This window comes from Cyphomyrmex costatus, unplaced genomic scaffold (assembly GCF_001594065.2).
Source record: "Cyphomyrmex costatus isolate MS0001 unplaced genomic scaffold, Ccosl1.0 scaffold61, whole genome shotgun sequence".
Taxonomy (NCBI): Eukaryota; Metazoa; Arthropoda; class Insecta; order Hymenoptera; family Formicidae; genus Cyphomyrmex; species Cyphomyrmex costatus.
In genome coordinates, this window is record NW_017280167.1 from 141344 (window position 1) to 156045 (window position 14702).

The window sequence follows — 14702 nt, forward strand, 5'->3', positions numbered from 1 at the left end:
AGAGAGAGAGAGAGAGAGAGAGAGAGAGAGAGAAGCACCGTGCGTTAATAACGTGAGATTCTCTCTAGATGTGCGGTTGCGGTCGAACGATTAGATTCGTCTTGGAGCATCGCTCTAATCGGTCTAATATTACAGCACTTCCGGTCGCCGTTGAGCGCGTTAGCCGCCTGATTCGCAACGTGAATCATAGAGCGCACGAGTCACGTCATGACAAAAACGTGAAGCAAAGCGTATGTTCAACACGTGTGCAAGCCTCTGATTCATGTACTTTACTCGATCCCAAGGCACAATTTCCGGTCATAAGCACGCGATTGAAATTTCGCTCGGTGAAACGACTTCGCGGAACTATCGAATGCTCATCGACGAAAAGTGCTCGCTCGAAATCGCGATACCGACATGCGCCCTCGTTCGACAAAATTGCACCCCATATGAACCATTCGCGTTATATAATTCTAATCGCAAGCGGAAACTCACGGCAGATGATTGCAGCGAGTATTATTTGTACGTCAAACCGATAGGGCACAAAGAACTCGATCGATAGAATTGTCGCATTTTATTCGAACAATAGAGTCTTTATAAATGCGTTGCCTGTTTAACAATTAAGCTTTGTATGTTTTATCCACATGATCAGTGAAATTTTTATTATTACACATATAAGATATAATAATAATAAATAATTGTGTATAAAATTTATGTAATTAAATAGGACCTGTATTATCAAAGATCCCATGTTAAATAATGCATATTTTTACATCATTATTATTGTTTGGCAAAAATATGAATACGACAGTAGATATACATAAAACGCAAAATATATTACTGATACGAGTGTAGTTTGTATCTTTCTGAGTATCCGTCGTGATTTGTAAAATTTTGAAATTATTGATCTGAGAGGATTTATATATAGCTGTGTTCATGCAATTACATCTCCGATAATGAGATTTTCTTCCCAAACATTTGGTTGAATTGGGCTACGATTATAGCTACGAACGAGAATTTTTTAGAAACAGAAAAAAATGTAACATTCACGGCAAGCTGTGTTTAATTTACGTAGCAGTCTTATTTTAGCATCGTCGAGATTCTTAGTATTATATTACCGTTGAAGAGTCCTTCATAGCGAATGAACCAAACGTCGAAGGTTAAACTATTCTCGAGATCCTAGCTGAACTCTGTGATATACCACTAACGAGCGATTCTATTTTTATTCCATATATTATAGATATTGATGTAAAAGCAGTTAAAAGCTTTTCGATAAATGTGTATTATCACTGATGGAATAATTCTTGTTGAGATTTTACTCGGGCTTGCTGTTGTTGCCAGAAAAAGAACTATATATATATTTGACATCACTCAAATCAGATGTTCCTGCAAATTAGCTTAAATACGATGTGTGATACTATTTTTCTTCGTGTTATAATTAATGGACGCTCAGTATTTTACTCATATAATTGACAAGAATGTCACTTTTTTGTTACCTTTTTACTTTATTGACCAGAAACATAAAGTGAAGAATGCGAACTAATTTGTCATACATATTAAGATGTCTATGAATTTAATAATTTTTTTAACTCAGATTTAATGATTCTTATTGCATTCATGATTCTTCTTGCATTTATCTTCCATGATATTTATGTCATTTAATATTTTATATTTGATGAGAATGTTTTAATATTATCTACTAAAATATTTCGATATTAATACGTTACTTACTTATTAATATGTTATCTTAAATTTTAAAATGTTATATTAGACGATGTTTACTTTTAACAAGTATTTGGAGAAGCTTTGATGACGCCAGTTATCAGCGATCGTATGGTAATCAACGCATTAAAATTATACGTAGCACAAAACCCGATAGTATTCAACCCCAACAGCGGAAACCCGACTCGACGTTTATTTAAAGTTGAATCAAGATCCACAAGTGCAAATGGCTTCGCTGTGATTCATTACGGTCAGTGCAGAGTATAAAGTCGAGTCTGAACGCGACAGTAAGTTTCCTGTGGAGTGATTAAAACCGCGTTGTAAGGTCCAGTAAAATGCGCAACGTTTCTACTACGTACAGCCCCGCATAGCTACGTGCGAGGGATCGCGTGTCGGATACTCGAGTATGTATAAACTCGTGCAGTCGTTTTACAGTCCATAATTCGCGAGGTAGAGGTAAATCACACCGTTGCGACACACGCTAACGCAGCACATTTTACTTTCAGATCCAGAGACGGGTCGACCGTCCTGCTTTTCGGACATTGAGCGAATGATTACAACCGGCGTGCCGTGCGAAACGTGAAAGATTAATCACAAGGTCTGCGATAACGCGATGGGACGGCGATAGTGATGTTTCGATCACGAAGTTCAAAGTTGTATCGATTAGCTGCTGAAATGGGGTCTGCAAGCTGGTGGTTGATCGCGGTCACCGCTGTGATAATCTCGACAGGAGCGACGGCAGCTCTCGAAGGACCGAACATTTGTACCCGGCAAGAAACGTAAGCATTCGAGAATCGATATAATTTTTTTTTATTTAGTATAAATAAATAATTTTTTATTTATATTAACGTTGCGCACTACTTACCGCGCTGACTCCTATATAGCCGATTTTTAAATTTGTTTATGTTATATTTAAATTACAAGGAGTCGATTATTAATGATTACATTTGTTTAATATAGTATTAATTACGCAATAAAATATTATACCATATTAATATTAAATAGGAAACAAACATTGCAATGAATTTTATGAATTTAAATTTTAAATGTTCGCGCCAAATTGTTAAATTCTAATTTAGGAATCTTATAAGTAAAAAAACATGTTTTTTTCTCAATTAAAAATGGATCATCAATCAAATATCAATAAATTATTTTAAAAATCAGTAATATATATAATATTATTGATTGCTCTACATTTATTATAAGTAGATTATTAATATGGTGACTTTTAATTTATGTGTAAAACTTTTGATGTATAAAATCTTTGGTGATTGTTTAATAAAAAAACTAGGCAGTTATTGCCTGACAGCGAGACTGTTATTATCAGAAGAATTTACGAATATCATTTCAGGTATACGATAACAGTAAAAGTATCCGAGCAGAAACCATATACTGTACGAGAAAACACGTGGTGTTTGAGTTTCCCACCGAGATGCTCCAAATACAAAGTCGTCTACAGAACTGTCTACAAAGAGCAGGTTGGTTATCTAATCTGCGTCTACGATTTACCTACATACTTTCTAATTTACGGAAAGATTCCCGATTTAGATTTGCTTTTCTGCTTACTATTACTCGTAATAAACTCGAAAAAGGAAACTATGGAGAAACGATTATCGGTGGAACGGTACGAATCGATCCAGTGATTACGCGGTTCTTTCAGGAATTAGTAAAACAAAAGCCCGTAGAGGAATGCTGCAAAGGCTACACGGAGACCACAAATGGCAGTCGTTGCATTCCAGTTTGTTCCGAGGATTGCCGCCATGGTACTTGTATCGCGCCTGACATCTGCAAATGCGAATCAGGATATGGCGGCCCGTTATGCGACTTTAGTGAGTTTCTTATTGTTTTATTGGATTAATAACAATGACGGGACGCACGCATTTCAGCCCGGCGACTCAAGTACTCTTTTATCGCACGTATACTTCGTTTGCGATGCAACAATATGACATAAATAATAATACATTTCATAAAATACAAAAAATATCAAGTGTATTCCCAAATTTATAAACGGTAGTGTAAATACACTTTTTATTGTTAAAAATATTGGTTTTTGTTAGAATATTTACGTTCGAGAATTATTTAAAAAACTGATAAAAGAGCACACAATGACTTCCTGCTTCAACGAAGATAAAAAAGTCTGTTTAAAAAGCGGAGCTTTACACAAGGTAATTTATTTTTAACTCTCGTATGAACAGAGTGTCCGTCGGGTAAATGGGGCAGAGATTGCGAGATGGATTGTAAGTGCCAGAATGGGGCCGCATGCGATCCGTTTGATGGCAAATGCATGTGTACCAGGGGCTGGACCGGAGTGTACTGTGATCAAAAGTGTCTTTTTAACCGCTACGGACAGGACTGCGCCGAGGAGTGTCGTTGCAGTAACGGTGGGAGTTGCCATCATATTTCTGGCGAATGCCATTGCACCTCTGGTTACACAGGACCGCTGTGAGTCCCATATATATATATTTTTTTTTCGAGAGATATATTTCCTGAACAAATAATAGTTTTCTAAAAATTTTTATTTCGAAAGAATTTTAACAAAGATTTAAATTTTTTCATCATTTCTTAAAAGTGTTTTAATTTTATATAAAGACCCGAGAAATTTTCTAAAAGGTTATAAAATTACAAAAAAATTTAAAAAAATTTTGAAATTATTCAGAAGTATTGAAAAATTATATGAAAGATTTTAAGAAATATTTTCACCGGAGAACGTCTGTATCGATCGTCAACGATCGTTATGATGTAATATCAACTTACACCATTATCGTATTACAGATGCAACGAATTATGTCCTGTGGGCAAGCATGGCGAAGAGTGTAAATCGGAATGTCGTTGTCAGAACGGCGGATCTTGCAATCCTAGGACCGGTGAATGCTACTGTACATCCGGTTGGACGGTATGTGAAATTTAGCGTAATTGAATACGAAGTGTATCCCGTGATACACATGTAAATTTTACATACAAATTTGATTTGTCATAGGGTTCAGTCTGCGCAAATCGATGCCCGGAGAGTTTTTGGGGCAAGAATTGCTCTCAATCTTGCGATTGCTATAACGGAGCAGGTTGTGATCACATTACGGGCAAGTGTCAGTGCAAACCGGGTTTCTACGACGACAAAGTACGTAAACATTGATTACTATGATTAAATAATATCTTTAAATTGAAATAATTAATTTTTTTTTAATGCGACAAATAGTGTTTAAAAGTCTGTCCCGAGGGCACGTTTGGACTGAACTGCACAAACAATTGTACTTGCGAAAATGGTGCCACGTGCAATCCTACTAACGGCACCTGTGTATGCAGTCCAGGTTGGATGGGTAAAACGTGCAGCCAACGAGCCTGCGAGGATGGTTTATATGGTCTCAACTGTGCAAAGGTGATTCATAGTTTCTTAAAAAACTATACTCTTGAAAATTTTGTCAAAATGTCTCGATTAATCATAAATTTAATTTAATTTTTAGGTCTGCGAATGCGAGAATGACAAAACGGAACTATGTCATCCTTGGACCGGACAATGTTCTTGCAAAATGGGATGGGACGGCGAAACCTGCGCCAGACCGTGTCCCTTCTATACATACGGAAAGGGTTGCCAGAATCGTTGCAACTGCAAAAACAACGCACAGTGTTCACCCGTTGACGGCACTTGCATTTGTGCAGCCGGGTATCGCGGAAAGGATTGCGGCGAGCTATGTCCCGCAAACACCTTCGGAGAAGACTGTGCGCAGAAGTGTGCCTGCAAAAACGGAGCCAGCTGTTCAGCTGAGAACGGACGCTGCAACTGCACGGCTGGTAAGTGTAATTGTACACAACTTCAATAATTACTCACAATGGTTTGTAATTATAAACTCGTTTAGAGATTTTTTAATGCACTATATTTAAAAAAAATTCTATAATAGTCAATGTTATACAAATAGAAAATTTATGTCAAGGGGATGCTGGAATGATGGTGAATAATACAGACTTTGTTAATTTCAAATTATAAAAATATTGATAATAATTAACAGTATTATTAATATTTTTATAATTAAGTTTAACACCTCAAACACTCAAGTATTCATGTTAATTTAATAATAACATAAATGAATATATTGGGAAGTAATACAAATATTAAAAAGTTATCACAAAAAATATAACGTTGACATTATATATTTGTAAGAAAATTATAGACACATATTATTTCAGCAAAGTTAACATTTCTAATATGTTAAATTAACATGGCTCAGTAAAACTAATATTTATGATGTTTAATTAATACATTTTATTTATTACTTTGGACTTTATGTTTTAAAATACATTATTTTTATATTATTTGTTTACTTGTTTATAAGTTATATTATTTTAACACTGAGAAATGTTGAATATTAATTTAACATAAAATAACACAATCACATTATGTTAAATTAACACTCGAATATATTAAAAATTTAACAATCCAATTCACACAAAAATCAGTTTTTACAAAGAGTTTTACTATAGTTTTACTATAGCTACTTTTCTTTTAAGCGACACAAGTATCGTTTTATCTTTGTTAGATAACTAAAAAAAACAGAACGACATTTGTGTCCTTTAAAAAGATAGCAGCTTATGTAGTTAATTATACCAAACTTTATGTTCGTTTTTTATAAAAAATTTTTAATCCTTCTTAATTACCTTTATTATCTCTAAAAGTCTTGTCAATATTTCACAATTACCTTGCATAACATTTTTGCATGGTATCAAATAGTTGCCTCGTTTAATATTTCTCGTAGTGTTTTTTCATTGCTCGCCTGTAGAATTTATATATAATTATTCGGTAGAATTATTCATTAAAGTCCAGTTACGTATTTCCTATGGAGAAGATATTCCATATTCTGTATGGTAAGTACTATACAGATTATATATATCTCTATGACATTTTGTCAGGATGGGTTGGTGTTTTGTGCGATCGTCCCTGCGACGACAAATCTTATGGCAAGGATTGCGAGGACAAATGCAAGTGCTTTAACAATGCTGCCTGCAACCCGCAAAATGGTAAGGTAATTGAATAGTGCCCCTATCGATTCGATTTTGCAATAGAGTTGGTGAAATTTCACCGATATTATTAGAAAAGAAAATTATAAAGAATACGCGGCGAAATCCTTTAAATTCTCTCTCAGCACTTGCACCTAGAACACGCGTTATTTTATCTATACACACACGCAGGCACGTGCACATGTGCGGCTGGTTTCACCGGCATACTATGTCAGGATCGTTGTAAAAAGGGCTTTTTTGGAAACGGATGCAATCAGAGTTGTGACTGTGTCGAGGAGAATACCGTGGACTGTGACTCCGCTACCGGACGTTGCATCTGCAAGCCAGAATGGCGAGGTTTGTTGAATTTATTTTTGTGTCCGATCATTAATCAAAAACTTTGCACGTTGAGATAATAATCTTACGTTATTGAAACAACAGAAAAATTATTGTTAAACGATCGTGAGAAATATTATTCGTAAACATAAGTACATCGCATATCGGTCTAATAATAATTATTTAAAGAATAAAAGGAAGTGGTAAAGTAATATAGAAAAAGCTTTTTAATGGCCAGCGAAGAGTCGTTTCTCGAGACTAGTTTTGCTTTAACATCAAAACAGGGGTACAATGCGAAACAAAGTGCCCGGAGGGTCTTTACGGCAAGGATTGTCACTCACATTGCGAATGCATGAACAATAGTTCGTGTGATCCCACAACCGGAAGTTGCGTCTGCGCCAGGGGTTGGCAAGGCCCCAATTGCTCACAACCTTGCAATGAAGGATGGTACGGACTAGGATGCAGAGAAAAATGTCCAGAGAAAATGAATGGTAAAAATAATCAATATCCAAGATGTAAAGCATGATGTCGTTTGAGTGTGACTCTCCGTAATATATTAAATTCGCATGATTTTTTTGACAGATTTTTGACAGTTGTATTATTGTAGATAACATAATTATTGTCTTGTAGTAGAGTATGTTATATTTAATATCTTATTTATGTTGAATGTGATGTTATATTTTTATAATTCTCATATATTAGAATAATTTCTCAGTTTTACAATGCATAAATGGAAATGCTCAGTCGATCTCTCTCTCAGGGAACATATTTTTATGTAAGTTTATCCGATTGGTGTATACATTAGTATACTACAATTAAAAGGGTGTAAAAAAAGGAAATTGAATCAAATGTAGGACGAATTTTTTCTGCTTATGTAGCATTGTAATATCCGATGTAGAAAATACGCTTGGATGTGGGTTTTCTCTTATGTGTACTTGGCAATATACATAAACTAATTTAAAGGAATAATTTGACCACTGCTTGCGCAAACGTTGACCCATTTCTTTGTCACCAATTGCTTTTATACTATCAAACGCTTCACTGAGTACTTTTGTTAATTGTTAGTTTACGTATAATATTTTACACAGTGTTGAGCACAATTAAATTGTTTTGACAATTAATAATTAACAATTAAGATTACATTTTTAATTGCAATTGACAATTAAATAAGTTAATTGTAATTGTGGGTTTATATGATTACAATTAATTAATTGTAATCATTATTTAATTGTGGGTACAATTAACAATTGATTTTTATAGTATGTATTGCAAATTGTTCTGTTAATATTCAATTAAATATCAATTGATTAATTGATTGAAGATTCAATTGATTGATGCCCAACACTGATTTTACATTTAATTAAAACAAACTAGTTAATTAAAACAAAAATGGTGGAAAGGATAATAATTTTAATGAGTATGTTGTACGTATGGAAAAATCAGCATAAAGTTTTTTCATGAAAATTCTTCTTTGTTATCAATAATTTTTTTTAGCGTAGTTGTTCCTTTTTTTAGGAAATATGACTTGCGATCACGTTACCGGTGAATACGTTTGTCGTCCGGGATACCTGGGTCTCACCTGCGAACATCCGTGTCCACCCAATCGTTATGGGCTAAACTGCGCGAATCGTTGTCACTGTAAAAACGGTGGAGAATGTCATCATGTAACAGGCAAGTTGAAAGTCCTCGATTCTTCCTGAGATATGCAATTGTATGAGTACGTCTATTATTTAAATAATTTTATTCAAAATTTGAAGAGTATAATTACATCGTAAAAAATATAGATATGGTGTCCGCATAAACTTTGGCACGTAACTCTAAGTTTACTTTTTAAAATGAAAAAATTTTTAATTTTAAAATAAATATCCATATTTATAAATATCCATATTTGGATATCTCGACGGTCGAGCGGCATTTGAGCTGCGTGCGGGGTGGTGAGATGAGGGGGACAGCGGAAGGAGAAGCCGATTCGAAAATCGGCCGAGAGTTGCATCGCGTATCGAACCCTAATTTATATAAATATCGTGTATTTTCGATCCAGCTTTTATCATCGAAGTATGTATTTTAATTTAAGGTATATGTCAATGTCGACCTGGTTGGCAAGGCGAGTACTGTCAAATACCTTGCGCGGAGGGCACATATGGTGTAAATTGCACACAACATTGCAAGTGTCAGAACGGAGGTAAATGCAGATCCAATGATGGACATTGTCGATGCTCGCCTGGATGGACTGGAACTAGATGTACTGAAAGTAGGTTTGAAAAGCTATAGACTACAACGTCTAGAAAAGAATGATATAATAGTATGTCAAACTATATTATATATACAAGAATTTTACATAAATTCAAAATGAAAATTTCGTATGACCATATCTTCAAAACGACTTATTGTTAATTTCAAAGATATTAGCTTATTATTGATGGAATAAAAAAATAATATATAGCCTCAAACATTAAGAAGTCTTCGTGTTCTTAAAAAAATACACAAAATTTCAAAATAACTCAAGTAATTTTCGAAATTTTTGGAGTAAACAAAATTTTTCTTTCAATTTTAATATCTTGTATTTTTAAAACTAAATTGTTTTGGACACATAGTCATAAAGTTTTTGTCTTAAATAAATATAATAATTAATACGTTAAACACACAGGGCGAATAAGAGTCAAATTACAATTTAAAATCTAAATCTGATAATTTATTCTAATATTATATATTGCGAAGAATATCACGTAATTTTTGGCGTTTCGTCCCGGCTTCCACTACTGGACTCATCAGTAAGGCATTGTAGTGGAAGCCTACCTTATACGCCTTGGTGAGTTATTAAATCGAGATTCTATAAAAAGAGATATACGCGTGTCTCAGCACTTATGAGAATTTGCGAATATCGATAGATCTCTGATGGCGAGTCGACGTAGTGATATTCTTCGCAATATTTATCCAAAGTAGGAAATAACGTTCTATTAATATATGTAGTCCCCCCAAATTGCGCACCGAACAATCGTCGGTCATGAAACGCAACTCTAATAATCTAAAAATACTAAATCTGGAAAATTCTTATTACGAAAAATATTACCTCGGCCAGGAATCGAATCCGGATACCTTGCTTTACGCGCAACTGTCCTAGCCAATTAGACTACCTCTCGGTATTAGTTTATTAATTAATATATATACAAATTAAAAGATTTGTATATATTAATAAATTTATATTTAAATATAATATTTCCTGATTTTAGTTTGTCCTGAGGGATATTATGGTGACCATTGTATGGAATCTTGCGAATGTAAAAACGACTTCTTTATGTGTCATCCAGCTGAGGGTTGTATTTGCAGGCATGGATATACAGGTACATAAAGAGAGCTCTTAATGAAGTCTGCATAAAAAATTGTGGCTTTCCTGTTACCATACGCTAGTGACTTATAATGACTGATAAATTACTTTTATTAGGTGAGAACTGCGACGAACAGCTATTCTCCCGCAACATCCAAGAGAAGGAAGATGGGGGATACGGGCACATTGTAGGAGCCGTATTTGCGACTATTGTTATAATTGGTGTTTTGTTTGCTGCATGGATGTACCATCGTCGCCGAGTGGCTGATCTCAAGAGCGAGATAGCTCAGGTACAATACACAGCTGAGCCTGTATCTCCGCCAGGTAAATTAAGTATTTCTTATTTCTGATTGTATACACATTAAACATCTATTAAGACAATTGTTGAAGAACACAAGGTCTTCGAGCACAAAGATCTAAAATATTGTAACTTTCCCCATAGATCGAAATCAATTCGACAATCCAGTATATGCGTATCAAGGGTCCTCGAAGTTCGATGATGGTACTACTACGTTGCTAAACAATTTCCAATTTCGGAATAATTTCCATAAAAATATAAACACCGAGAAGGCTAAATTTGGCTTAAACAGTTGTACTGATGATGAAGATGATTGTAAAGGTACGCTATTTTCATTAATAACAAAAAATAAAGAAAAGTTTACACGATTACATCAATTTATTACTATTTAGGAGCATACGGACTGCAATATGATTTAAAGAATAGGGACGCCGATATGGGAAATCCAAACTTGAATGTATATCACAGCATCGACGAGATGGATGGCAAAAAAGTTGAACACGTCTACGACGAGATTAAACAGAACAATGAATCGGAATATGACGAATTAAATCAGCCACGGCCAGTAAGCTGGAACATAAAGCCACATTCGACAGCCAATGGCTTCCTGCCTAAATCACACGACAATCCGGGACCTAGCAAAATGATAGACAAGGATCCGGAATTAGGCGATACCTAAAAATTCGATATAGCGTTCCTCGTTTTTAACTGCCCAGTCTCTGTATTTTGTAACAAAATACTTTATATAGTAAAAAAGCTGTGCATTGTTGTTATGGATATATAAGGACTGCATAACGAGTTACAGAATACAGGCCTAGGTTTGAAGTAGAATGAGCTTCATTTACGCTCGTGGTTGGAAGACTATGTCTTTTTCATAAGGTGCAAGTAGAGATGAGCGATATAGAAATATTTTAAATATCGATATTTTTGAACTTTTTTCGATATTTTGTATTGATACTTTGTATTTCGATATTGACGTATCGACATTTAAACTTTCAATACAGTCTGTTAAACTCGCGCGTGTTAATTTAGTATGGATTGATATTGAATTAAAAGTAGAGAGCAATCAAAGCAAAATTTATTTAGATTAGTTTTTCTAAAGAATTAGTTTTTCTAAAGAAAAAACTTTAGAATAGTTTTTCCATATCTTTTGTCCAATGCACACAGAACGTGACAACACCTGTCGCGTGATAACAGGATGTGTACGTCCGGGAGAACGTATGTTATCTAATCTTTACAAAATTCTAATTAGAAAATTTATTTTAAAAGATCAATAAAATAGTCTCAAAAACAATCTGTAAGTCATCTTTACAAAAAAAACAAATCGATTTTTCACACAGAACGTGTGCCGATATACATGAGAAATATCAATATTTCTACTCACTATACGTACATTGCAATACGAAATATTGAGATTCTTGTATCGCCCATCCCTAGGCGCAAGTCTGTGGTATTACTTTTATCATTTAAGCACATTTTTTAAGTAAGCTTTTGCAACGTAATTACAACAATTAATTATGAAATTATAGTCCTGTAAAAATTATGTTGAACGTTTAATACATATAAAATCTATTTACGCGTTATCATTTACGCGTTACCTTTGTCTGGTAAATTAAAATTACGACAGTATTAGAATAAAAACATTGTTTGATATATGACACAGAAAAATCCGAAACAAATTTTTCTGCCATGCTCTTTTAATATTTAGTTTTTACTTGAGATATCGATCTCTATCATTTTCTCATTTTTCACGTATCACCATCTACGATGAGAAGATAAACGTCTCTGTATATATAACTATATATTCTTTCTATAAGTATAGTTTTAATTAAATTATTATATAGATTTCTATTTGATATATACATATATATATTGCCAAAAGTAATTTAAGTAACTGGCAATGATAAACTGGCATAAGTAGTTTAAGAAACAGGCAATGATAAACTGGTGATAAGAAAACAAATCATGAAAATGAAAAATTTTATGAATACACGCAGATCTTATATTGTGTGTGGAGAATTCTTTACATATCGACATTTCTATATTTGTTATATTTATCAATATAGCAATGATTATAAAAGCATTTAAAAGGGTTCTAATTTTTAATAATATCGTTGGTTCCGATATTGTTCTAGATAGCACACAAAATTTTATGAATGTTCTATAAATATATATTTATTAAGAATATTCTGTAGACATACTAACAAATACTATCAAATATTAACAATATATTCATAATATATTCGAATGACATTGTAAATGTTTTATGAACATGTATAGAATAAAATTTATACGATGTACTATAGAATATTCTACTTATTTTATATAGGCCTGATGTTGTCCATACAGTACACTGCACATTAACTCTACGAATTCCAAGTAACATTCTATGTTGGTTTTGTTACAAATATGAATTTCTAAATAGAATATTCTATGTACATTTATAGAACATTCAATTTAAATATTCTAAAATTTAAAATGTTTATATTTTACAAGAATATTCAGAGAATATTTTGTGTTATCTGGGGTAATTAAGTCTTAAAATAAAATAAAGCAGATAAGGTCTAGTTTTTATTAATACATTTCATAAATATAATAAATTAAGTAAAAAATAAAATATCATAAATACCATCATAAATATTATGAATTAATACAAAAGAATATTATGCACAATAAGCAATTATTATGAACGAATATTCTTATGATATATATAATAAGAGGGAAATGTAGGCAGTAAAACTTTGCTCATTTTATATATAGATTTGGGCCATCTGCATGTAGAGATAAGTCGTATGTCAAATTGTAGAGCATAAAGAATAAATTAACTGCATAAATGCCAACTATACATAAAAACAACTACTGATCAGTTAGAACCTTATTAATGTGATATGTGAGGTATATTAATTTAATATTTCTATTAATTGATAATCTTATTAAGTAGTTAAAAATATTTCTAGATCCTTTTTCTTATCTACTTCATCCTCACAAGATTTATTTCTGTGTACATCTTGCAGTGCTGTCACTGTACAATGACAACACACATAAAAACGATATCCATACTATATGTCAGTTATATCATGTCTTTCATTTGGTATTTAGCAGAAATGGAAAAGTTACTTTTTAAAGTAACTCGTTATCTTGAATTAAAATTGTAATTACCGTTACTATTGTTTAAAAAGTAACGATTCATTATTTTTTTCATTAATTTTTTAATGTTAAAACAAGATTAGACTGAATAAATAATTTACTTTTATTATATTTTATGTTAAAATATTAATAAAAGCAATAAAAAACAACTTATTTTAAAATTGCATGACCGTTGATCTATATTTTTGATAGTCATTAGACGATTTGTTCACATCAAGATGTACAAAAAATATATAGTCATAAATCAAATAAACAAGAAGAAGGAAACCAATAACGGTCAAATCTGGATCACAATGCTTATTATAATTATGTGTGAATTTTATATACTGCGTATGTAGTATCCCCCATATAAATCGCGACGCTGAAGTTTTCAGCATTGACGCATACATACTTACTACCGCAGTAATATCACGAATTCAATTGATTAACAATTTTTTCTTCTTGTTTGTTTATTGTTTATCAATTGTACGGTCATAAAAAGATTTAATATTTGATAAGCCAAATAATATGTGCAAATAACAAATAATATATAATTAATATGTAGTCATATTATTTGTTGCACTTGATCATTCATACATTGTGCACCTTGATGTAGACAGATTGTCTAACGACTATTATCAAAAATATAGATCAATGTTCTTGTTTCAATTATAATGATTAATTGTTAACGCAATCTATTTAATCTATAAACTCGCTGAAGATGATCTAAAATGGGGCCGAAACATCCATATGTATACGAATTTAGGTCATCTTCAGCAAGAGTTTACAGATTAAATAAATTTAAATTTAAGAAGAATGAATGTAATATAAAATTCTATGAAGTAAATATACTGTATAAAATATTATTGTAATTTATATACGTTAGTATTAATTAAGTGAATTATGTTTTTAATTGCCTTTTTTACTATT

The 14702-nt window shown here is 32.7% G+C and overlaps 1 protein-coding gene across 1 annotated transcript; it reads left to right on the top strand.

Moving 5' to 3' along the window:
- The first annotated feature begins 2258 nt into the window (after positions 1 to 2258).
- drpr (multiple EGF like domains draper) lies at positions 2259 to 11750 on the top strand. Its single transcript, XM_018547143.1, has 17 exons — positions 2259 to 2480; positions 3053 to 3179; positions 3362 to 3530; positions 3897 to 4143; positions 4474 to 4594; positions 4679 to 4816; positions 4895 to 5074; positions 5160 to 5487; positions 6601 to 6708; positions 6880 to 7044; positions 7308 to 7514; positions 8539 to 8694; positions 9098 to 9274; positions 10254 to 10364; positions 10466 to 10672; positions 10791 to 10967; positions 11039 to 11750. The coding sequence occupies exons 1-17, from the start codon at positions 2332 to 2334 to the stop codon at positions 11323 to 11325; spliced, it is 3054 nt and encodes a 1017-aa protein (XP_018402645.1). The 5' UTR covers positions 2259 to 2331; the 3' UTR covers positions 11326 to 11750.
- The last annotated feature ends 2952 nt before the right edge of the window (positions 11751 to 14702 follow it).

Bases quoted from the DNA above. Each gene is read 5' to 3' on its own strand.
- drpr (XM_018547143.1), top strand. From the start codon at position 2,332: ATGTTTCGATCACGAAGTTCAAAGTTGTATCGATTAGCTGCTGAAATG. The intron at 9,275-10,253 runs GTAGGTTTGAAA...TCCTGATTTTAG, and splicing joins TGGAACTAGATGTACTGAAA to TTTGTCCTGAGGGATATTAT. The intron at 10,968-11,038 runs GTACGCTATTTT...ATTACTATTTAG, and splicing joins TGATGAAGATGATTGTAAAG to GAGCATACGGACTGCAATAT.